This window comes from Typopeltis vanoorti, chromosome 17 (genome assembly GCF_054136105.1).
Source record: "Typopeltis vanoorti isolate ZY-2024b chromosome 17, IOZ_Tvanoo_1.0, whole genome shotgun sequence".
Classification (NCBI taxonomy): domain Eukaryota; kingdom Metazoa; phylum Arthropoda; class Arachnida; order Uropygi; family Thelyphonidae; genus Typopeltis; species Typopeltis vanoorti.
The window spans coordinates 62,910,734-62,938,027 of NC_143565.1; the positions used below are offsets into that span (position 1 = coordinate 62,910,734).

At 37.6% G+C, this 27,294-nt stretch overlaps 1 protein-coding gene across 1 annotated transcript in view; it reads right to left on the minus strand.

The window, feature by feature from the left end:
* The window catches only part of LOC150097442 (BBSome complex member BBS2-like), a 539,668-nt gene that overhangs the window by 426,235 nt on the left and 86,139 nt on the right, over window positions 1-27,294 (minus strand). Inside the window, exon 4 of the mRNA XM_090406918.1 lies at window positions 10,201-10,422. Coding sequence (XP_090263044.1) covers window positions 10,201-10,422 — 222 coding nt within the window. The remainder of the gene's footprint in view (window positions 1-10,200; window positions 10,423-27,294) is intronic.

The following is a 27,294-nucleotide window of genomic DNA, read 5'->3' on the forward strand; positions in this document are numbered from 1 at the left end:
TAAACCAAACATCACCCCAACTTACAAAAAGCCCTTTTATCCCTAAAGAAGAACCCGAACATTATTATCAATAAAGCTGACAAAGGGGACACCGTAGTCATCACAAACCAAACCGATTACCACAACAAGATAACAGCCATCTTAACCGACCCACACACCTACCGAAAAATACAAATTGACCCCACCCCCGACCTCATAAAACAAATCAACGGTACCCTACACATCCTAAAAAATGAAAATAAAATTGACAAAACCACACTGAAAAACACAATTCCCCCGCACCACATGCACCCCTTGTATGTTCGGACAAATAAAAACCCACAAAGACGAGTACCCGATGAGACCAATAGTCTCCTACAAAAATACCACCACAGCGCCTTTATCAAATTTGTAGCGAAACTTCTCAAACCATTAACTACAACGTCTAACTTCATGATAAAAAACACGGACGACCTTTTAAAAAAAATAAAAAACCTAACCCTATCCCAAGAAGACATCCTCACTTCTTTGGATGCGTCCTCTTTATACACTAACATGGACGTCCCCAGAACTTTAGACATCGTACACACACTACTCACAGAAGACCACACCCTACACTCTCGTACTAAACTAACGCCCATTGACATTATTAACTTAATAAAACTAATAATCTTGGCAAACTTCTTCAAGTTCAACAACAACATGTACATACAAATCTTCGGACTCCCCATGGGCCAAAACATCAGTGGACAACTAGCGGAATTATTCCTGGCACATATAGAATCACTCCTACTCCACCCCTTCCCTTCCCCCCTGCATCACCTTTTATGGCAGATACGTAGACGATATTCTGTGCATTAGTAATCCCACACACACATCACCACCTTAAAAACATCCCTAAACACCTACTGCAACAGATTAAAATTCACCACAGAAACCGAACAGAACAAATCCATCAATTTCTTAAACTTGACATTAACCAGAACACACAACAAAATAGCCATGAAAATATACCACAAACCCTCGCACATCAGAAACTACCTCCATTTTCACTCATACCATCCATATTCTGTTAAAAAATCTATCATCTTATCACAATTCATAAATGCTTACAAATTTTCAACCAATCAAAATAATCTAAATGCAGAAATAAAAAAACTAACACAGATCTTCTTAAACCGCAACTATCCTACACAAATGATTAACTATGCAAACAAGACGGCAAAAAACCGCCAAAACAACCCAAGTACCAAAACGAACTTCCCTACACAAAAAATTATCAAACTACCATACACCCAAAACACATACAAAGCCTATAAATACATCTTCAAACATACTGACTACAAACTGGTATTCACCACAAACCAAAAACTGGCAAATTTCCTAAAATCCACCAAACCTCACACACAGAAAGAAATATTTGAACAGCACAATGTAGTCTATAAATTTCCCTGCCAAAAAGACTGTGACATCACCTACACAGGTTCCACCATCAGGTCTTTGTGGGCAAGACTACAAGAACACTTCCGTGACTGTAACATCCCTATTCCAGAACATTTAAACACTAAAAAACGTAACATCAAAAAGAAAAATCGAATACAAAGCACAGGAAAAGCGGAAATAGCTGTTCACGCCCTTGAACAAAAACGCACCCCGCAGATAGACAAGGCCATCATAGTAGACAGACAAGACAATGAAACAATGCTCAGAATATCGGAAACAATAGCTATAAAGTGTGACGCGAACTCTATCAACGTACACAGGCCCTACATAATCTCCGAGGTTTGGAAGCTTCACAACATAAAATTGAGGTCACAACCCCGACCAATAGGCGACAACACAAACACTTCAAAAGCAGAAGCACCTACCCGACCTGACATAGCATCCACTTTCCCAATGTGTTCAGATGACGACCACGAATAGTCGAAACGGACCGCACCCCGTCAACCACCTTTCCCCTTCCCCATCTTAAAAAATCAACCCTTTCACCTTTTCCCCACCCTATATAATATAATATATATGTTTATATATATTATGGAAAATAAAAAATGGGTTTTTCTAACTTAATTCTACCAAACTGCCTACCCCTTCCCCACACACACACACTCAGTAGTTTTTCGACATCGCAGAAAGAGGAAACGCCGCAACACCCAGAAAAAGGTATGTGTAAATTTCTATTCCTTATGCTACATATACTTTTTGGTACATTTACACTCACAATGCCCTAAGAATCCATGAGTAAATAGCCAATGACATTTAAACAGGGGCACTCCTAAACTGAAGCAGGCAAAATAGCTGTAATTATAATAACTGTTTCAGATTCTTTAGTAAATTTTGTCATGAAGTTAATTTGGTTATTAACTGAAGATTTCAACGATTTAAGTTTTTTAATTCATATTTCAGATTTTTCTGGATATTGATATGAAAACTCGCGATGCAATTTTTCATAATGACATTTTAAATTCCCTACTTTGAAATTGCTCACCGTTGAACTACAGATGAGGCAAAATGCTTTACCTTTCTGAATAAAAGCATAGTCTTCTTCCCATTCTTCCTTAAAATTTCTATGTTTGTCGATATACTTCCTCCTCTGTTTATTTTCAAGAGTCATGCTGCAAAATATTCTATAATAAAATTTTTAAAATAAAAAATTAATATTTAAATCATTTTGAATTTAAATTATTACCTTTTTATTCCTTTGGAGAAAGATTAGACTCATCCTATGCAAATGCAAACAAAGTATTCTGGCAGACCATCCGCTACCTTCGAGGGAGGAAATCGTGCACAGCAAGGACAATTAAGGCCTCTGATGGTGCACTTTTAACAACCAAGTAGGATATCCTCCACAGATGGAGGGAACACTTTAAGAGCCTTCTTAACCCGGGTGGCCCAGCAGTTGTGGACATCCAAGAGGTGCAGAGCGGGGCAATGACTAGTCTCACAGCAGAAGAGGTCCATTTAGCAATAAAATCGGGCAAAGCTGCTGGTGATATTGAAATTTGGCCCAAAATGCTAAAAGCCTTAAATCGAGACGGTGTTCTTTGGCTGACTCGAGTGTGTCAGACTGCTTGGATATCTGAGCGAGCACCAAAGCAATGGCAGACAGGCATAATAATAATACCAGTCTTTAAGAAGGGAGACCAGAAGGATTGCAGTAACTATCGTGGCATCTCTCTGCTCAGCCTGCCTGGGAAAGTGTATCTAAGTGCTTGGAAAGACAAGACGGTGCAGGAGCATAGTTGAGTCTAAGTTCCAGGAAGAACAATGTGGCTTTCGTCCTGGTAGAAGCACAACTGACCAAATCTTCACTTTAAGGTAAGTCTTTGAGAAATCTTGGAAATATGCCAAGAATGTTTTGTGGACTTGGAGAAGGCATATGACCAGGTTCCTCGGGATAAGCTTTGGCAAGTAGTACAGGAGTATGGAGTGGATGGCCAACTATTAGCTGCCATCAAGTCCCTGTATGAATGCCCCGAGTTTTGTGTCAGGGTAAACAGCACAAAGTCTGAACCTTTCACAGTCTCTGTTGGCCTCCGCCAAGGGTGTGTTCTGTCACCCCTCCTTTTCATAATATTTATGGACTGGATTGATAGGCACAGCCGAGGTAGCGAGTGTGTCAGAATTGGAAGATGTAGCATTGCATGTCTGCTTTTTGCAGATGACCTAGTTCTGCTTAGCTCTTCCACAGATGACCTCCAGCAAACCCTGGATAGGTTTGCAGCTGTTTGTGCAGACGCCGGAATGAAGATCAGTGTGGCCAAAACTGAAACATTTGTAGTCTCAATACAACCATCCCAGTGCACTCTAAATGTAAGTGGAGTCCCAATGAGGCAGGTGGAGAAGTTTAAATACCTTGGGTCCATATTCACGAATGATGGAAAATGGGACGTAGAGCTAGATACTCGAATTGGCTAAGCAAGCTCAATATTGCTGGAGCTTGGCCGTTCGGCAGTATTGAAGCGGGAGTTAAACCAGAAGGAAAAGCTGGCTGTCTTCAATACAGTCTATGTCACCATCCTCACCTATGGTCATGAGAGTTGGGTAATGACCGAAAGAATGCGGACACGAATACAAATGAGGTTGCGGGGCTGACAAGACTCGACAGAGTTAGAAGCTCTGCAATTCGGGAAACCCTCAATACTCAACTGCTGCTTCTTCGTGTTGAGAGATCACAGTTACATTGGTACAGGCACCTGGTCAGAATGGCACAAGAGAGGCTCCCTCAGCAAGCCCACTTTGCCAAGCCAGAGGGTGGGAGGCCAAGGACTCGCTGGATAGATTATATCCAAAACCTTGGGTGGACACATTTGGGAATCCCACAAGAACACCTGAGCTTGGTGGCAGAGGATCGTGACCATTGGAAGTTCCTCTTGCAGCTGTTGCCCCCACAACCCAATTAGGAAAGGTGGGCCTCAAAGATGTATGTATGTACCTTTTTATTAACATAAGAAGTATGAAATTCAGTAATGTATCTTTTTAAATTTTCTGACAAGGTAACATAAATATAACTACATTGCCGAACAGCATATGAACAGCAAATTTCATCAAGCCACTCAAAAACATTGACCAATCGAGCAGAAAAATACAACTTATTAGGGATGGCAAACAAATATCGATGAATTTTAGAGAAAAGCCGCTTTTTTTTTCTTTTTTTTGGCTTTGCTTCGAGTTTATTAAATTATTATCATCATTCAGATAAACTTTATTAGGTGATTTGATTGCCCCATGTCTGCTAGAAAATTAAGAAAAATTATAAATATTTTTTATTTGTTAGCTGAGCCGCAATGAAACTTAAGAAGAGCCACAGTTTGGCCACCATTGCTATATACAGTACATATACGCAAACAAAAATACAGACAGCCCCCCCCACGACAAGTAAATTTGACTTATGACGTTAATCATACAGTACCTAACAGTGGTCATCCACATGGTAGACAACCAAGGCGGTGCTTGCATGTGCCTTCCTTAATAATGAACATGATGTGCTGTGTATTTGTGTTCATACACTTTCATGATTTTTAGTGTTTGCATGTGCACTGGGAGAGTATAATCATGACTGAGAAAAGGAGAAAGTGGGCCCATTCGTAAATGCACCAAAATTGATCTTGAGATGAAAATTAAAAAGAAAAAAAAAACAATTATCAGGTATTATCTGGTAATTATCTTTTAAAAAATTCTGTACATGTCATGCCACATATTTAGAAGTTTTTGAAGTTGATTTTTGTGCAAAACAAGGCATTAAAATATCTTTATCAAAAATTCCCCTTGATATTGCATGCATGCAACATTCCTGAACATGATGTTTCCATAAATGTAACGATTCCATAACAATGCATTTTCACAACAAAAATTTCTAAATAACACTTGGTAATGATGTTTTAACATTGATATATGTAGGTGGACAAAGGAGGATGGATCCTGATGCCTCATGGTCTAAGTCCAAAAATAAATAGATGACACTTGCAGCCTGTCATTAAACTTTATGAAGAGAAGAAAGAAGCAACAGATCAGTCATCTTGTGATAATTTCACATGAAAGGATGAATTGCCACTTAAACATTTCTTTCTCTTTTTTCATACTATGTATACCTTATTATATTATTTTACAATAATAATTACATACAAAAATCTAATTTGTGTGTACATGCTGTGAATGAAACCAACAAAAATAACCTTTAAATCATGTTAGTGCTCTACCTGTTAATCACATCCTGTAGCTTACCTGTAAACACATAAGCAACAGGATGTAATTAACAGGTTAGATCAGTGATTCCCAAACTTTTTCGGTTCATGGTGCACTTAGTGTATCAGGATTTTTCCACGCCACCCAAAGTCAGAACATAGGCCTACCTAACAGTTGCAGTGTGCAGTTGTTGAAGTTAAAAAAATAAATGAAACACATATTTCAAATTCACAAGCAATTTATGTAAAAAGTATTAAATAAGTACATATTTTGAACAATCAAATCATTGAATAAATAAATTGTAATTAGTGCAATGCACTGCACTAACCAAACTGTGCACTGCAGCGCACCAATGCACAGTTTGGGAACCACTGGATTAGGGGATTAAATCTGACAAACATAAAAATTTGAGTTACATAAAGGCTGCAGAACATAACTCTCATCTAAGCCAAGGACTTTCTCTCTCTCTCTCTCTCTCTGTATGTGTGTGTGATATATATACACTGCTTGGAAAGATGTCAATGGGCAAGGTGCACCATGCCATGTAAGGAGTCACATGTTTGTAGCCAGTATAAATTGGAGGAATATGATGCCACAAGTTAGTGCAACTGTGTCATGGTGAAATGGCTGTGAGATGGGAACTGCAGGAGTTTTAAAAAGGCATTGTAATAGGATGCCATGTTGTAGGCGTATCTGTTCAGAAAATTTGGCCATCCCAGATTAATAATCAGTGACACCATACTGAGATGGAGGTGATGGGAATCAACTGCATGTGCTACTTGCAGTGGATGACCAACACAGTCACCGAATGTGACCATAGGGTGCTACAAAGGATAATACGTAAAAAACCATTTGTAGGCCAATACAATGAATGCAGAGTTTCAAGCAATGAGTGAAACATGAATCTGCACAAAAACATTCAGAACCAAGGCTCATAATACAGGTTTTCATGGTAGGAACACAATACGCAAGCCCCACATTACTCAATACAAAGTGTCATCTTCAGTGGTGCAAAGAGCATGTACAGTGGGATGTCGAAGCTTGGAAAGCTGTATTAGGGAACAATTAATCACACTACACCCTCTTCAAATCAGATGGAAAGCTGCGGGTGTGACAGATGCCCAATGGAAGTCTCTTACCAGAGTGCATAACCCCAGCTATGAAATTTGGAGGTGGCAGTGTGATGGTATGGTCATGTTTTTCCTGGTTTGGTCTCGGGCCGCTGTTTGTGATACCATGAACATTGACCTCTGAAAAGTATCTGAACATTCGACAATGCAATGCTTCTTACTTTATGGTGTTTCTAAAAAAGTGACCATCTTTCAGCAAGTCAACATACTATGAACCTCATCATAAGGCTGCTGCTGTAACTGCATTGTTTGTGGATATGAATGTTACCACACTTGACTAGCCTCCACACCACCCTGAATTCAACCTCATTGAACATCTGCAGGATGAACTGGAGTGCAGATGAGATCAAGGGATGTCCACCCCACAAAAGTCCAGGATTTCATTACATGCTTACAGGAAGAATGGTCCAAAATTCCCACTGATCACTATATACTCAGATAGTATACCCCACAGGGTTGCTGCAGGCATTGCAAAGAAAACAAGTCCTACATCTTATTAAGAAGGACCATGACTATTTATTCCTCACACTGTAGTGTCCATTGACTTCTTTCCAAGCAGTGTGTGTGTGTGTGTGTGTATATATATATACACACATACTAGGGGGGGGCTCCATCCCTCCCCCCTGGCACCTATGGCGCCCAATCCCTGAGTTCCAGGATGGTAAGCCAGTAAGACAAAAAACATGACATAAAAACGTTTCAAATTTCGGCTTATCCTTATATATATATATATATATATATATATATACACCTAAATCTCTTTTTACGCGATAGATACATTCCTAAAAATTACACGTAAAAAGAACTACTGACTCCATAGAAAAAGTGAAGATTGGTTCCAAACCTGAAATATAAGCAAAATAATGAAAAAAACAAACATTAAATTCATCAGGATCATAAGATTTTTATTTACATTTCATGGAGAACACATACATATAATGAATTTTAATAGCTTTAAAAAAAAACATATTCATTTCAGTTATTTGCCAAGGATTCTATAAAAATAATTGTTATTCGCTATCAGTTTCTGACAATAAACGCGAAAGCTTTCGTTTTTGTGAGACTTAATAGTAATGGTATTATCGTCATCGACTTCCACCTCAACTTGTGGAATTCTTCTTGTCATGTCTTGAACAAAAGTACCACTGGTTGTATCAGTAGTTTTAGGCATGAACTCAGTTATTAATAGCTGTGTTGATGCTTTAGATAAGTCACGATATCTGTATGAAGACATTAACAACTTAAGCTCACGTGAAAATTTCCCAGCACTTTCTTCATTTGGATCATGTTGGGCAAAAATAATTGCCTAAATTACTGGCCAGTTTAAGACCTTCTTTAATTATATCAGCAGTAAAAGTAGGATTAACTTGATCATTATTATTAACTTCTTCGCTTTCAGGAGTCTCAGAAACGATCTTCACTATTTCGTCTTCGCTAAGAGGTTTATCAGTTAACAATTCTTCGATATCTGCCGACGTAAGATCATCGAATCCTTCTCTGCCAATTTCACATGCCAAACTTATTATATTGGGGAATTCTGCAGTATGATTGAAGGGAACAGGAGCATTCTCTTTAACACATGTGGGCCAAATAGCTTTCCAGCATGCATTCATAGTTTCTGGTCTCAATTCAGATAACTATAATTGAACCTGATCAATACAATCCATAAATGAAATTTTTTCCACACATCCATAACTGACTGTTTCATCATCATTTAGCTTGTTCAAAACGTACTGAAATGCTCATCTGACATAATGTTTTAAAGGTCACAATTATACCCTGATCTATAGGTTGTAGCGATGATGTGGTATTGGGCAGCAGAAAAAAAAAAATGCACATTTGGGTGTTCTATGGCAGGATGACCGGGTGCATTATCAAGAATCAAAAGCAATTTAAATTCGAGACCCTTGTCATTCAAATAGCGTCTAACTGGCACAAAATGTTTGTGGAACCACTCAGTGAAAATATCAATGGTCACCCAAGCTTTTTTGTTGGCCATCCAATGAACTGGCAATTTTTGAAAATCTACACCTTTCATTGGCTCATAAATCGATCTTAATGATCGATTTATGAGAAACGGTTTTAACATCCAATCTCCTAAAGCGTTCGAACAAAATAGGAGTGTTATGCGATCCTTTGCTGCTTTGAACCCGCCAAGTTTTTTGCATTTTTGATGCGTAAGTTCTGTTTGGCATTCTTTTCCAGAAAAGGCCGGTTTCATCCATATTCCAAACTTGTTCACGAGTGCAACCTCCATCTTCAATTATTTTAGCAAGTTTTTGAGGAAATGCTTTAGCAGCTGTTTCATCAGCAGAAGCCGTTTCACCTTTAATTTTTATATTATGAAGAGCACATCTTTTAATAAACTTAGCCAGCCAACCATTGCTTGCATGAAATTCATATTTTTTCCTCAATCGAGATGAAGTATCTGGCTGCAGTTTTTTAATCTGTTCATAAAATCTCAATGCTGATTGCTTGATGGAATTTCCGTCAATTGGCATTCTTTTTTTGTACATTATCTTCTATCCACATCACTAAAGCTTCTTCGGCCTTTTCTAGAACAACATCTCTTGTGTATGATGATAATTTCGCACTCGATTTTGTACCAGAACATACCGCTTTTCTAATAGCCTCTTCATTTTTCTTTATAGATCTGACAGTTGATTCACGAACTCCAAAATGCTTACCCACAGCCATCACATCTTCCCCAGTTTGAAGACAGTCTAAAATTTGAATTTTTATATCCAAGGAAACGGCTTTCCTTTTTTTTTTGGTTATCGGCAACATCACGTGAGGGCTGGATTAAAATCTTCGGTTAATGAAATGAAAGTTTGAAAATTACATATAGCTTACCATTTATTATTTCTTAGCAAAATTGTTAATTTTATAACGTGATTTTTATTTTGATTTCACTTAAAAAATGCAAATACAAAAAATGCGGTAACTGTGTTGTCTACTCAAACACCAAATTCAAACGGCTAAGAACTGCTTTTTTATGGGCAGTCAGTTATGTAATTTGGGGAATTCCCAATAAATGAAATTTGTAAGAAATTAGAATTTTCTTAATTGAAACGAGATTGCAATTCTACAAAATTCTTAGAATTAAGAATTTTCTTAATTGAAACGAGAATGCAATTCTACAAAATTCTCAGAAATTTCTTGAATTATGGATTTTTTCCTAACTTAGACTTTAGGCTGGTTGCATAAATATGAATAAAAATCGGGTAAAAAAAATTACTTTTGATATCCCAATTTGCGTAACTCCAAATTGACGTAAAAAAAATCCGCTTACAAGAGGTTTAGGCGTATATAAAAATTATACACATATGATATATCAGTATTAAGGTTTATAAGTGTTTTTAGTTAATTTATATTTGAATAAAAAAGCTTGCTACTGTTATACACTCACATCTTTATAGAAAACATCTGTGTTATTTCCTACATCATACACCAATAAATTAGTTGCAGTTCCCACTACAAGCATATATTCTTTAGAATCAGGCCTCAGAGCTCCTGCAGTAACAGATGATACTGACTGATTAATGTTCAAAATACTTATATCTGCAGTAGTTCCAACAGACCATCGACCACCTGAATGCACGGTGGAAGTATGAGGATTATGAATGAATATCTAAAAAAAATAAACATATTATTTATATCTGAGCCATTATACATGAAATTATTATTATTATTATTATTATTCAGGCCTCCACAGAGTCAAAAGACTCATCATGGGGGGTCCTTTCTAAGAAACACAAGTCTATCAAGACTCATCGAAACACAAAGTCTATCATATCACTCCTTAAATGCATTGACGGTTCTCGCTCTCACCACTCTATCAGGCAATGCATTCCATGGTTCAACCACCCTCCATGCAAAGAAACCACTCCTAACCCTCTTTCTCACAGTCTCCTTCGCAACTTCCAGGGATGGCCCCTTGTCATGACTCCTTCCTGTTGTTCAACCAGGTGAAAGAACTCCCCAGTGTCAACCCCGTAACCACCTCTCAGCAGTTTAACAGTCTCAATCATATCACCTCTCCTTCTTCTATCTACCTACCAAACTCTGCAGTCCACATTCCCTCAGTCGATCCTCATAACTAACATTATACAGTCCTGACACCATCTTTGTTATCTACCTTTGTACCCTTTCCACAGTTAACTAATCCTCTTCAAATCTTGGGGACCAGATCTGAGAATAACACTCCTCCCCCCATTCAAAGTGTGGTCTGATCAGAGACTTATAGAACGGAATGATAACCCTTTTATCTCTGCAGGTCAGTGTCCTTCTCATTATTGCAGCAATCCTCTGTGTTACAATTCACTACCTTTGCAATATGTCCCCTAAATTTCAGGTTTCTATCAATAATCAATCCCAGATCTCTTGTTTCCCCTATTTTCTCCACTTTACTCCTCCCATAGAGTAGGCAGCGTCCCATCGATGTGTCCCAAACCTCAAGACTTTGTCTAAATTTTGGCCTTGGTTGGCACTTCCAGGCCACGGGTTATTGGCATTAGTGAAACATGGCTGACAAAAGATGATATAGCTAGTGGGATTGAATGTGAGGGGTATGGTGTGTTCAGGAATGACAGGGAGAATAAAATGGGGGGAGGAGTGTTATTGATGATCTAATGAGCTACAGCCAAGGAGAATAGAAGTGGAACTGCAGGATAAAGAAAAGAGCACATTTGAGGCTATTTGGCATGAGAACAAAATATACAGTTGGGTGCTGCTATAGACCAGGTGATGGAATAGGTGGTGAAGATAGTATGCATAAGCAAATAGAAGAAATGAGTGGAAGGAGGGTAATTATTATGGGAGATTTCAACAATGGTAACATTGATTGGAAGAAGGAGAAGCCACATGGGAGGAAGGAATTGGATTTTATGCGGTTATTAAGGGATAACTATCTATGACATCATGAAATGGAAAATACTAGGGGTCAGAGAGTGCTTGACCTAGTAATTGCATCTGAGAATTTGGCTGTAACAAATATTGATCAAGTTGTCACCAATTGGTGAGAGTGATCATAGGGTTGACTTGGGAGGTGGCTAAAGGTGTGAAATTTACAATTAATACAGGGTACATGTGGAATTATTGGACTGGTAAGTATGACAAGCTTAGGAATTTGATTGGTTCAATGCCGTGGCATGTAAAACTGCAAGGGCCTGGATGTTGAAAGTGCATGGGAGGCGGTTAAGAAGTGTTTACAGGAGGCAATGACTGACTGTCTAGAGTTCGAATAATAAATCAAGTAGGGGTTAAATGGATGAATAACACTTTTAAGTTTGAGCTGCAAAAAAAGAAACAACCATAGAGGGAATTTAAGGAGAAAGGTGACCGGCAGGCACATGAACAGTATAAAGCACAGGCCAGAAAGGTAACGAGGGTGGTAAGAAAAGCAAAAGCGGATTATGAAAGAACATTAACCATGCAGACTAAAGAGAATAACAAACAGTTTTTTTGATATGTTGCAAGTAAAAGAAAAAATATATAAGACAGAATGATTTTAAAGAATGCCGATGGTAAGGAGGTAACCGAATCAGTTGATGTAGTTGAATTACTAAGCGAGCACTTTGCAGGAGTATATCATCCAGGTGGTGACATTGCAGGAATGAATGAACCAATAGCTTATACGGGAATTGTGGCGAATGAAGTGGAAGTTAATAGTCTATTACAAACCCTCATTGTCAATACATCTGTGGGATTGGATGGTATACCAGCTCGTGTCGTACGTGAAGCGGCTAAAGAACTGTCACTGCCCTTGACCATTTTGTTTAATTTGAGTCTCGGGTCTGGGTTAGTCCTGAGGGGGGCGGAAAGAGGGGCAAATAGTTCCACTGCATAAAGGAGGTTCCAAGACAGCTGTTGTAAATTATCAGGAATCGTCAAGGTCTTGGATAAAATAGTCAAGAGGAAAATACAGGATTGGATAGATGAAAATGGGAATACTGTATGGGGGACAGCATGGTTTTGTGAAGGGTAGATCATGCCTCAGTAACTTGCTCACATTTTATAACACAGTGATGGCTGAACTGGATAAGGGTAACGGGTTTACAGTGATTCTACTGGACCTTGCTAAGGCCTTTGAGAGGATACCACATGGAATTCTAATCAGTAAACTGCAGCATATGGGGATGGATATAGGGTTGATGAGATGGATAGGAGGGTGGTTGATGGAGAGATATCAGAGAGCGGTTTATTCAGAAGTAGAGTCCAAAAGACGGCCTATGACTAGTAGTGTGCCGCAGGATTCTGTTCTTGGACCACTACTTTTCAATCTGTTCATTAATGATATAGGAAAGGAATCTGAGAGGAAGGGTTCATTTGTTTGCTGATGATGCAAAGTTGGGTAGAGCAATAGTGAGTGCACAAGATGTCAAAAGTTTGCAAGATGATTTGGATAGTTTGAGGTCTGGGCTAAGGAGAATGGATGTTAATTTAATGTGGCAAAGTGTAATGTTATGCATTTTGGGGTGAAACAATTAGCAGCAGTATATCACATTGGTGGAACCGTACTCCAAGAGATTGACGAGGACAGAGATTTGGGAGTGCTGGTGTATAGGGAGTTGAAGTTTAGGGGGCACATCGCAAAAGTTGCTAAATCAGCTCATCAAATCACTTGGCTGCTGAAAAATACTTTAACAAGCAGAGACAAACAGGCTATTTTCTACTGTATCGAGCCTTGATAAGACTGCATCTAGACTACTGTGCCCAGATTTGGGTGCCAGGATTTCTTCTTGATGGGGAGGAGGTGGAGAGGATACAGAGACGGGTGACGAAGATGATAGCAGGTCTGTGGAATGAACATTATGAGAACAGGTTGAAGATTTGTGGGTTGCAGAAATTGGTTGATAGGCAGAAAAGAGGTGATATGATTGAGACATTCAAATTACTGAAAGGTTTCTATAAGATTAATTCAGAAGATATTTTTAAGAATAGGACTGGTGGTGGGAGGACTAGAGGCCATACATGGAAGCTGGGCAAAAGTGTGGTTAGCAAAGGTGTTAGAGCTAGGTTTTTTTCTTGGAGAGTGGTGAATGAGTGGAATAAGTTGCCAGAGTCTGTTGTGGGTTGCATGACTGTGAATGAGTTCAAGGCGAGGTATGATAGATACTGTGCGAATGTCAAATAGTTGTTCTTGACATGATGTTAGGGCCTCCCTCGATGAGTCTATCGACTCCTTAGATTTGCCCGTGATAATAATAATAATAATAAGACCTTACATTTTGCTGCATTAAACTGACACCCCCAATTCATTTGCCTATCTATCTAGCTTAAATCATCAAAAATGAATAATAATATACTTTACGTTCAAAGTTACTAATCAAATAAGATGGTAATTTCCGACATTAAGAGAAAATCTGCAAGACAACATAAGATGATTTCTGTTGAGTTGCATTATTTTCTTCACTTACTACATATACATATTCCATTCACAATAATTCTACAGCATTATATGACTCTCTCTCTCTCCTACATACCCAAACGAATGGTATCTTTTATTTTTAAATATCGGTCAGTTAAACATTAGTCATCATGTGGGCTGCAGCAAGATAAGTAAATTTTATATTTAAATGTGTGCCGATATTGTCTAAATTGTAGATTAAATATTACTGTGAGAGATTTGAGTGTGGAACGCAGTGTTTGGATAAATTTCTTATGAAATATTTTTATAAATTCATTGTATTTGTTAGCTCACTGAAAAACATGAAGAATGTGGCAGTGAAGGCATGTCGGAATCAAGGAAGTAAAATCATTGCATAAGTCTGTACAGAACACAAAAAAGTAAACGGTGTTACTTTCTTAAAAACGGTACAATGTCATGAATGTAGTATATAAGCATGGGAAGATATCATGCTTATTTATGTAGAGAGGGTTGAATAAGAAAAAAGAATGAGTGGTGGTATGTAGGAATTGTGATACTCTGATGGACCATGAGGCATCTTTAAATATGATTTTAAATATGAATAGAGAAGCTGGTGTCATAACTAACATCTTCTTGTGCGAAGGTTCAGAGTGTGGAAGTGATAGTGAGGAAAAAAGTTCAATGGATGATAAAGCATGATGGGGGACAATAGACTATTGAAAAATAGTGCAATTAATGGTAAGGTTACAAGTGGGGTTGATGGCAAACAAATGTGTATGACTGTGATAAAATAGAGAGAGTGAATGACAGTGAAAAGATGACACAAGATTTAAAAGCTGAGTTGGTAAAAATGAGGTGGAGATATGTATAGGAGATTGAAGAAGACGAAAACAAATAATGTCAGTAAAAAAAAAGAATAATGAAACACCAGTGAGTGGCATCGTATGGTGATTCGATTATTAGAGGTGTGGTAAACAAGAAGATACACAAGGTTTGTTTTCAGGGAGGTAAAATGAATAGTGATTGAGGCATTGGATATAAGGAGTAAGCGAGCAAAAGAGATGGTAGTAGGGACAAATGACTTGACTGGGAACAAGGAGAATGTAAGATAGATATCAAGAGGTTGTTGAAAAGGATAAAAGATAATAGTGTGTTGCCCAGCTAATTCAGGGATGATATGCAGAGAGTAAGAATTATGAATCATATGTTAGCAGAAATGTGTGAAGAGAAAGGAGTGCAGTTTGTTAATATGTGAAATGGGTTTGAAGAAAGAACTGTATAAGAGTGATGGACTGCATCTGAATGCTTACGGTGTGCATCATTTGGAGAGAATGCTGCTAGAAAGAAGAGTAATGAGTACAGAAAATGAATCTGGGTGAGTAAGAAGTGATGTGAAAGAGCTGAAGAGTAAGAAAGGAGAAACTGAAGTGGAGCTTATGAACAAAGTGGATGGCATAAGTGTAGAAAATGAGAGAACAAGTGTGAAAGACAAATAAGGAAAACGGCAAACTCGGGTGGACAGGGGAAACACAGCATAAGAAAGGTTGATGCTCCAAGAGGATATTAGTGTATGTGTAGATAAAATGGGAAGGGGTGATCTGGGATATATGGAAAACAGCTGTATTTAAAGAAGATTCTGAGATGAGTAAAGTCCCTCATGACTGGTATCAGTGAAACCTGTTATAGATTCAGAAATGAGACTTATGTTTATATACGAATGCCAGAAGTATCAAAAAGAAGGAAATAAAATGGTTGCATTGATTGAGATCATTCAGCCAAAAACTGCTGGAATAAGTGAGACATGGATGGATGAGATCCTGACAAGAATAGAGAAGGAAGGATATGATGTATTTTGTGAAGATATAATGGTAAAAAAGGGAGGTGGAGTACTATTGGCAATAGAAAAAGAGTGACGTCCATACAAGGTAGAGATGCAAGAAAGAAATAGTGGTAGTGATTTTGAGACAGTATGGTGTGAGACAGAGGTGAACAGATAGATTGAAATACTTTGTTGGGTGTTGCTATACACCTGGTAATGTGGACAGTAGTGACCAGGAAATGTATAAGCAAATAAATGGAAAAGGGGTGATCATTATGGGTGATTTTAATTATGGCAGTAGAGTGGGATGACAAGATAGTAACTGGAAGTAAAGAAAATGAATCTCAGTTTTTGAGGGACAACTACCTCAGGCCATATGTAACAGAGGACACATGAAAATTGGCAGTCTTGGATCTGATCAACTCGTCAGTGGATGCTATTATAAACGAGGTGTCAAACAAATAAGGATGGTGTGAAATGGATGAATGAAGAGATTAAGCAAGGAGTAGAAATAAGAGGCATTATCGAGGCAACATAAGAGGAGCAGTAATAATCAATTCCATGAGGAATACAAAGAACAGGCAAGCAAGGTGACTCGGTTGGTGAGGGTAGCAAAAGTTCAGTATGAGCAGCAGTTAGCTAATAAAGCCAAAAAAATAATAATAATAATAATAATCCTAGGCTTTTGATATGCAGCCAGCAGGTAAAAAAAAAAAAAAGAATGATTATGGTAGAATGGCACCAATTGGAGAAAATGGTATAAGGATAACTGCTGCAGAGGATATAGTTGATATATTTAATAAGCAGTTTGTAAATGTCTTTCATCTTTGTGAATGTGACATCACTGAGAAGTTGAGAGCAATGGATGATGAGGAGGAGGAGATACTGACTGTGAGTGAGGAATTAAGCAAACTCGATATTAATAAGGTTTTTGGACTCGATGATATATCACTATGTATTTTGAAGGAATGTGCCAGGCCATTTACATCTGCCTTGACATATTTGTTTAATATGAGTCTTACTCTGGGTCAAGTTCCAAAGGACTGAAAGGAAGGCAAGACTGTACCTGCTTCATAAAGGAGGTGATAGAATTCAGGCATGAAATTAGAGGCCAATCTGTGTGACAGGTGGTGTGGTTAAAGTGTTGGAGAGGCTGTGAGAATCAGATATGCAGAATTGGGTTGACAGCAATGGTATTATCTTTGATGGACAGCATAAATTTGCTAAAGTGAGGTCATGTTTTAGTATTATTTATTATTATTATTAGTTTATTAGTATTATTAGCTTATTTATTGCAATAAGGTGACAGCTGCAATGAAGATGAGAGATGGATATACAGTAGCATACTTAAACTTTGCAAAGGCTTTTGATAGATTACCGCATGATAAGCTGATAGTCAAACTACAGCGAAATGGATTGGATATTAGACTAATGCAGTGGTTCCCAACCTTTTTCCACTTGTGAACCCCTTTTAAACCCATTTCTATAAATTGTACTGCTTGTTTTTAAAATAGCTGTTTTTAAATACTGACACTTTTGTTCAGTGCTTATCTTAATGTAAAATAGTGGTTTTTACAAGTACTTAACACACTTTTGATTTATTATTATTAATAATATTTATTTGTGTTATCTGAAAAGTCTGTAATAATTTGTATACAGATCACTAGCCGAATGAAAGGTTGTTGGTGAGATCGTTGAACTTGCTTTGATGCACTTAGTTTCTTGAAATCAGGCTCAAAAGATGCAAGATACAGTCATCATAAATCAGGACTTGCATTAAGCTTGTTGCAGTACTTATTTTTTATGAAGGTATAAGAAGAAAAAAGCTCTCTCCACTAGTTCAGTATTAGTCAATGGCAAGAGGTATTTGAGTGCCTTCTCACTGATCTGTTCGTAATCCTCACTGACATAACATAGAAGGTAATAAGATGCTTTCTTTTAAAATCAGAATTTAAAGACGAATCGGTTGAAAGTTCGATTAACTGCTCTTTTTTTTTCATTGATTGATAGTTCAGCTTCTTTGAAGAATTCTTCAATGAAGGGATTTGCAATTGTTTTCTTTTCCACGTTGAGGGAAGTACTTATAAAAGGACATTTTGAGACCTTCCAAGTGATTTAAATTCACGTTTTCGGATAGGTGCAAGTCATTCTCAGATAAGAAGTTGTGCAGAGTTTCAAAAACCTCAGGCTGAACTCTTTCAATACACGCTTTCCAAAAGTTCAGTTTTTTAATCATTGACTCAATTTTGTCGGTTACTTTGAATATAGTGATTGAGCTGTTTCGAAGTCCCAAGTTGAGTTTGTTTATTTCTAGAAAAATATCTGATAAATATGCAAGACTTTGAAGCCAATCACTGTCATGAAACTTTGGAGCAAGATGGAAACGATGGTCTTCAAAAAAAAAAAAACTGGACTTCATGTCTAAGTTCAAACAGCCGTGTAAGTACTTTACCACGAGATAGCCACCTTACCTCCGTATGCAAAAGTAATGTGCTGTGAAGGCTGTTCATTTCTTCACACAGCACTTTAAACAATCTGGAGGTTCATGGTTGTGACTTAATAAAATTTACAACTTTTACAGCCTCATCAGGAACGTCTTTCAGTTCACTAAGAAGAGGCTTGGATGCAAGAGCTTGTCTATGAATGCAGCAGTGACTCCATGGTACACTGGGAGCTATTTCTTTAACTTGGCCACGTAGGCCTATAAAACAACCTGACATAGACTTGGCTCTGTCAGTGCATACACCACAACAATTCGACCAACTAATGTCCTTTTCAATGAAATAACCATCGATCACATTAAAAATATCTTCGCCTGTGGTGCGCTCTGTCAATGGTTAACAAAGAAACAGGTTTTCCTCGATTTCATTTTCTGTCAAGTACCTCATGATGATGAGCAAAACAGATAAATCAGCAACATCTAAACTTTCATCGACCTGGATGGAAAAGAATTTACTTTTTTTAATTCTATCTACTACTGCAGCTTCAACATCACCATCAGACATTGAGACATTGTACTGTTTGAAAAAGAGATAGTACAGATTTTGCAGATATGTTCTTCTCCAAACATACAAAAAACAGCATCCTTAATACAAAGAGAAATTAAATCTTCAGCTATGGTGTAGTTTTTACCACATTTAGCTACACGATAAGCAATACAGTAGGAAGCCTCAACTGCACTCTCATTGTCTTTCTTTCCTGACGTCATGTATGAAGTTATATTTGGATGCTTTTCTAAGCACTGAAAATAATGTATTTCTTTGTTTTTATACATAGGATGTTTAATTTCTAAATGTCACATGAGTAGAGAGGGTTTCATGCAGCCATTGGATAATATTTCCCCACACACACACACAACACACAAAGGGTTAGGACAGTCATCATCCCCTACAAATGAAAACCCATATTTAATATACTCTTCACAGTATTTCCTTTTCTTCTGTGTAGTACCTGAGGTACGCGCCTTTTTACTATCTTCTGGTGTGGGTGCACTTTTAGCTGAGGACACATATTGAGAAGTACTTGGCGATGGGTTATAATCCATATCAAGTTTTGTATTTTTAACCATTCCTGTTTTCAACCACTGATCCATAACTGACATGCTTAAAAATCACTGACAATAATAACCGAAACTACATTAAACATTAAATAAAAAATCTACTTGAAAAGAATCACAATTAAAGACAACACACTTACTTATACTCAGTCAATAACTGAACTGATCAAACAGTCTGGCTACGGATGTATTTATATTTCTAAAGAAGTTCTAGAAATGTCGCAAGTGGAAGGTTCGTTATCGCAAGGGTCATTTCTTAGTAACACGCGAATGTTCTGGAAAGGAGGATGGGTGACAAAAGTGATGCATGAACTGGCATAATGATTGGTAGAAGAGTGGTTTGGGAGAGGGATTCATAGCCACGCCCTCACCAATCATCATTTGCTAACGTGAGCTAGTTTTGAAGTGTCTCCATTAGCGGTGATTAAAACTTAACATTTATTGTTCCATAACTAACGTTTTTCATTTGTTTACTTTACTTGTTTTTCAGCCATTACTGATTATTTATCGTGTACCCCTGAACAGCCCAGAATGTACCCCTGGTTGGGAACCGATGGACTAGTGCATTGGATTAGAGATTGGCTGCATGATAGGTATCAACAAGTTGTGTATGGAGGAGCAATATCCCAGAAGAGAAAAGTCATTAGTGGTGTGCCTAAGGGGTATATTTTAGGGCCATTACTGTTTAATCTGTATGTTAATGATATTGATGAAGGTTTGAATGAGGATATACAGTTGTTTGCAGATGATGCAAAGTTAGGATAAACTATGAGGAGCAGAGCAGATGTTGTGTCCTTACAGGAGGGCTTAAATATGTTGAGCAAATGGGCATGAGAGAGTGAGGATGCAAGTTCAATGCTGCAAAATGTAAGATTTTAAACTTTGGAAAACAAAGATGGGATGTAGAATTTACTCTTGGTGGGGATGTATTATTGGAGGTGAGGGAAAATAAGAGATCTCGGGGTGATGGTGGATAAGGATCTAAAATTTAGAGGACACATGGCCAAAATTGTGAGGTCAATACAACAAATACTCGCAATGAGGCAGAGGACACGGACTTGTAGAGGTAAGGAGATTATGTTTCCACTGTATAAGGCCTTAATTAGACCACTAGTGGGCTACTGCACACAGATTTGGTTCATCTGGTTTTTCAAAAGGGTGAAGAGATGTTGGAGAGGATCCAGAGAAATTGACCAAAATAGTTTCTTATCTCTTGAATGTTGAATATGAAGAAAGGTTGAGACGATGCAATTTGCAGAGTCTAGCATATAGGAGGAAGAGGGGCGATATGATAGATGTACAAGTTGGTAAGGGATTGTTATAGGATTAAAGTTGAAGAGGTTTTTCATAAAATGGTTGGAGACCGGGGAAAAACAATAGGTCATCTCTTGAAGCTGTATAAGGAGGGTGAAAGCAAGGGAGTGAGAAGTAGGTTTTTTTTTGCATGGAGAGTTGTGAATGAATGGAATGCACTGCCTGATGGCTTGCCTGAAAGTGTGGTGTCTGCAGAAAATTTGCATGTGTTTAAGACATAGTATGATGACCTGTGTGTGTGTGTATGAAAAAAGGATCCTCCTTGATGAGTCTGTGACTCGATGGGATCTTAGGATAAAAATAATATTTTCAAACTTTGCAGGCTATCAGTTGGGTTTAATAACAGCAGAGAAAAATTTAATGGAGGTATTAATGAAAAACTATCTTTCATATTATATGATATATCTGACAGTAACTGTACTAACAATGCTTATTTGAGAACAAGTATGTGTAAATTTATCAACCAGAAATAAAATATTTTTAATTTATTTAAAATTTATTTTAATTTTTTAATGTTTTAATTTATTATTCAATAAATTTAATTATTCTTAATTTCAATCTTTAGTTGAAAAATTAAATGATGGTGGAATAAATATGGCATTGGCTGGAAGGAAGAAAAGGGTGCATGGAAATGAGCAAAGGAAATTCATAATGTTACTGAAAAACAAACAGCATAAGACAGAGGGGACTGAGGATTTAAGTGTGTTATAGCTAATGAAAGCATCAGTGAATATACCCATAATGAAATGTGGCCACATTTCATGATGGAAAATTGAGCATAGTACTCAAGCACACAGTTTTTGGTTAAGAACAGATGTATGTGGACCTGCAGAGAATGTAATCATGACAAAGTATGAAGACAATTTGATGTAGCATTGTGACATCAAAACTGCAACTTAGTAATTGAGTGTTTAAAGGACGGAGAACTCAACTGCATTACTAAAGATATACTGAATGGATCATAAATGGATGAGCAAAACCATAAACAGGTTGCAAAAGTTAGATATAAAAGAAACATTCAGAAAGAAATGTAAGCAGAATGCAATATGCAAGTTCATGGGCAGTATATTACGTGCAGATTAGAAGAGTGGCAAGCATAGTAGGGAAGTCAAAATAAGAGGATATTAACTAAATTATAAGAGAATATTAATTGAGCATGCAAAAGAAATCTTAGAAAAATCTTTCACTAAAATAGCAATTAAAATGAGAAATAATAATATTTCTCATTTCATCATCATAATTATCATCATCATCGAATCATCATCATAATAATTATTATTATGATGATGATTCGGGCCTCCATGGAGTCAAAAGACTCATCGCGAGAGGTCCCTCCTAGGAAACACAGTCTATCATACCACTCCTTAAACTAATTGACCGTTCTTGCTCTCACCACTCTATCAGGCAATGCATTCCACAGTTCAACCATCCTCCATGCAAAGAAACCACTCCTCATCCTCTTGCTCACAGCTTCCTTTCATAACTTCCAGGCAGGGGTTCCCAAGCTTTTTGTTTCCTAGAGCACATTCTAAAATACCGATAGGGCGACGGGCACCTCTATTTTTTCAAGCAAATTTTTTGAATTCTTTTGTTAAATGAATACATACAAAGTTTACATTATAATTAAATGTTTTATTACTTAAAAGTTTACATTATATAAAAATTTAAATATATATATGTAAGTTAGTGTGATCTTTGGTATTGCATTTCATTGGCCAGTGCTTCATAATTAGGAGAATATGATGATATTCCAGTTCTTAAACTGGAATGAACAACTTTGAATGCGCATCTACTTTACATTGTATGCGTTTAATACTCGTCATGGGTCATTAACGCATGTGTCATATAGCATGCCATGAATTGTTGCGTGACTATTTCAAACTATACGGCACACACAAATTGGTCAACGGGCACCATGGTGCCGGCAGGCATAGGATTGGGAACCCCTGCTTCCAGGGATGGCCCCTTGTCATCACTCCTTAACCACTGTTCAACCAAATGAAAGAACTCCCCAGTGTCAACCCTGTAACCACCTCTCAACAGTTTAAAAGTCTCAATCATATCACCTCTCCTTCTTCTATCTACCTACCAAACTCTGCAGTCCACATTCCCTCAGCCGATCCTCATAACTAACATTGTTATCCGCCTCTGTACCCTTTCCACAGTTAATTTATCCCCTTCAAATCCTGGGGAACAAACCTGAGAACAATAGTCTTAAGTGTGGTCTCATCAGGGTCTTATACAACAGAATGATAACGCTTTTATCTCTGCAGGTCAGCGTCCTTCTCAGTATTGCAGCAATCCCCTCTGTAATCTTCAACACCTTTGCAATATGTTCCCTGAGTTTCTGGTTTCTATCAATCATCAACCCCAGATCTCTTGTCTCCCCTACTTCATCCAGTATGACTCCTCCAATAGAGTATAAAGTGTCCCAAACCTCAAGACCTTACATTTTGCTGCATTAAACTGACACCCCCATTCATTTGCCCATCTGTTCAGTTTATTCATATCCTTTTGCAGGGTTCCCACATCTGCACTATTACTAATAACCATTCCCAGCTTCAGATCATCTACAAACAACTGAAATCTCCCTGCAATCCATAGACAATGTCATTGATATAAACGTTAAACAATACAAGTCCCAGTACTGAGCTCTGTGTAACCCCACTTGTAACCTTCTTCCCCTTGATATTGCTCTCCCATACACGACTCTCTGATACCTAAAATCCAAAATAATGGCAGAATATGCCTTTCCCTAATCAACTGCTCTTGCCACTTTATTATAAAATGCAATCATATTACTAAAGCAAGAGCACACCTTAACAAATCCATGTTGACTGTCACAGATAACATTACCCTCATCTGCCCAATGCTGTATATGGTTACTCACTAATTTCTCCAAGATCTTAACAACTACTGATAAAACGCAAATTACTCTATAATTTGACACTTTCAGTCTGCTACCACCCTTATGCAATGGCACTACTTTATCCTCCTTCCACTACTTGGGTACCTTTCCCATGGCCAGACTTTCATTGAAAAGCCTAGTAAATGGAGCTCTCAGAACTTTAGCACATTCTCTCAAAACCCATAGCAAAATTCAATCCAGTCAGACTGCTTTATCAACATCCAGAATAATCAGTAAATGAAAGATACCAAGAAATTATATTGTTGGTTTAAACTTTTATCCAAGTATAAGCAAACAACTTTGCACCTGATCTATTTTCAGGACTGGGGCAACTTGTATAAAGAAGCTAACTACTTCACATCACTTGACTTAGTATCCCATAATGCACATCTCCTTGGGGAGATGTATAATTCTATGCATTATGGGACGGGCCAATACCCAGACTGATTTCAACCTTTATTGAGGTCTCATCAGTGGGAACCAGACCCACAGGTGATACTGAGGCTGAAGTAATGCAGAAGTCATATTTTCGTATATGAGTAGCCAAAAGGTGTCACACCTTATTATTAAACTACTCTGGATTAGAGACAGTTGTTGCAGATTTTTCCACTTGGTATTACTAAAAATTAAAGATACCAAGAAATTATATTCTTGGGTTAATCCTATATCCAAGTGTAAGCAAAACAGTTCAGGTGCAAACTTGAACTAAAAATATTTCAAGTTTGCACCTGAACTATTTTTAGGACTGCAGCAACTCGTATAAAGAAGCAAATGACTTCACATCACTTGCCTTAGTATCCCATAATGCAAAGCATATCTCCATGCAGACATATATAATGCTATGCATTATGGTTGTTATGTGTTACTATATTTTACTGAGTCAGCAGAATATAATTTCTTGGTATCTTTAATTTATAGTATAACCAAGTGGAAAAACATGCAACAGAGTACTCAGTAATTAAAGCCTCGACCCTGCCCTATCCCTCTAGTTTTAAAACCTACTTCTCCAGGATGAAACACTCCAATAAAGCATTCACTGAACAACTACCCTATGTCCTTTCATCAGTCACTCTATTCCCGTTTTTATCCAACAATGTCATTCTTGCACAACAATTTTTCCTCCTACTGGCCATATAGCTAAAAAATTCCTTAGTATTTTCTTTGGATCTGAGGGCCAATCTCTTCTCACATTCCAGTTTTGCCTTCCTTACCAGTCACTCTCTTGGCCTGAGTCTTATATTCTTCATGCATCTGCTCTCCACTCCTCTCCTTATATCTCTTCCATAACCTCATTTTTACCTGCAGTTCCTGTCGTCCCCTTTACACCAAATTGGGTTCTCTTCTTCACTTATAGTATATAGCTTGCTATTGCATGTAATAAATATTCCTTCACAATTTCCTAAGCACTAATGATATCTCACCCTTCCAATTCCTCCCTCCATGGAATTGCCCCAAGTTGATATCTAAAACTATCATAATCACCTGCCTTATATAATTCCAAATAGTTCCAAATGAATAGACATGCAAGAGTATCAAAGAGAAAGAAACGTATGATACTCCTGCATGTCTATTCATCTTCCAAGTCAAAACCACATGGTCACTCTCTCCAACTGGGGGGGGGGGGATATGCCATCTCAGTTATAATCAGCTCTTCAGATGCTATGACCAAATCCAAAACTCTAGAACCTTGTGTTCCTTCTACAACAATTTGCCTAAGACATTTGTCCCTCAAGAATTCTAGAAATTCCATTCCTTTTCCCAATTTATACTGCTGTAGTTAAAATCTCCCATAATAATCATTCTTCTTGCACTTGCCAAGCTCAACTGCTTAAACATCTCCTGCTCCTCACCCTCTATGCTGTCTCTGGCTTTTAGCAACACCCCACTAAATATCCTGTCCTGCTCACCACTATCTCACACCATATGCTTTCAAAACCATTAGTGCCACTGCCCTCCAAATCACCCACACTGAGAGGACATAAGTCATCATTTATCAAAAGCAGAACTCCACCACTGCATTTTCCCTTCCTATTCTGTCAAAAAATGCTGTACCCTGCTACTTCTATACCTGTTAGTATATCATCTTTCATCAACCACGTCTCAGAGATCCAAATAATCTCCTTTATTCCAGATACTCCTGACATTAGTATAAAGAATAAATATGTCACTGTTTCTATACTTATCATTATCTCTTCCAGACTCCACTGGATTCAGCATTACCTGATGTATCCCCTCCTTCTCTCAAACACCTATTTCTCATAAGCGGCCACCCCTGGAAAAATAAATTTATTTAACATAGATGACAGAAATGAAACATAATGATATGCAAAGTAAATGAAATGTAATGATAGTAATGGAAGAAGTACCAAATTTCTAAATGATCATTTTGCCAGTGTTCCATTCTAGTAAAGATAATACAATGCCTGATGTAATGGGAACAAACGAGAATGGGAACAAAATCAATAGTCTCTAACTAATTTTTTTCTGATAATCATTTAATATAGATTAAAACGTTATCAGAAAAAATAAACAAAATACTACACAAATACAACCTTAATGCCATCTCTAAATCCCCCACAAAATTAAAGAACTCATTCAAATCCTCCAAGGATATCCTTACTCCCCTGCTCCATCTGGAAGTGTACCAAATTAAAAGTGCCCATGACCTGCCATATACAGCTGAAATAAGATGCATTTCCTATCACAAAAAAGGAACAAAATCAAAATATCAAATTTAATAACCATTGAGGGCATGCCCTCAATATACTACACAAAACTGCCTGGGAAAACAAAGGAGAAGCAGAATCCAGGAAAAAGCTGGTGACTAATGGTGTGCTGCAGGGTTTAGTGATAGGACCATTACTGTTTTTGTACATCAATGATACAGGAATAACCTGAGAGATTATTTCCTACATCAGCTGTTTGCTGATGACAAAATTAAGTAGAGCAATAGCGAATCAAGGCAACATGGAGTGCTTGCAGGATGATTTAAATAAGCTGTCAGTATGTGCAAAAGATTATGGATGTTAGTTTAACATGGAGAAATGTAAAGTTATGCATTTTGGGATAAATATATTACAAGCTGTGTACCACACTGGGGAAACAGATGAAGCTAGGAAATCAGGGGTGGTAGATAGAGAGTTAGTTTAGAGGGCAGGCATATTGCAAAAGGTTACCAAAGTAGATCATAGGATTACTAGCTAGTGAAGAACACACTAAGAAGTAGAGATAATGGTGTTATTATTCCTCTTTGTAAGGCCTTGATATGTCCACAACTGAATTACTGTGCTAAGTATGGTCACCTGGGTTTCTTGAGAATGAGGTGGTAGTGAGAGGATCCAGAGATGAGAGACCAAGATGGTGAGTGGTTTGTGGAATGCTCCTTGTGAGAATAGATTGAGAGTTGCAGAAGTGGGTTTGATAGACAAAATAGATGAGATATGATAGAAATATTCAAGTTACTTAATGGGTTTTATAGGAATGATGCAAGGGAATTGTTTCAGTACACTATAGGGAACAGAAAAACAGGTCATCTCT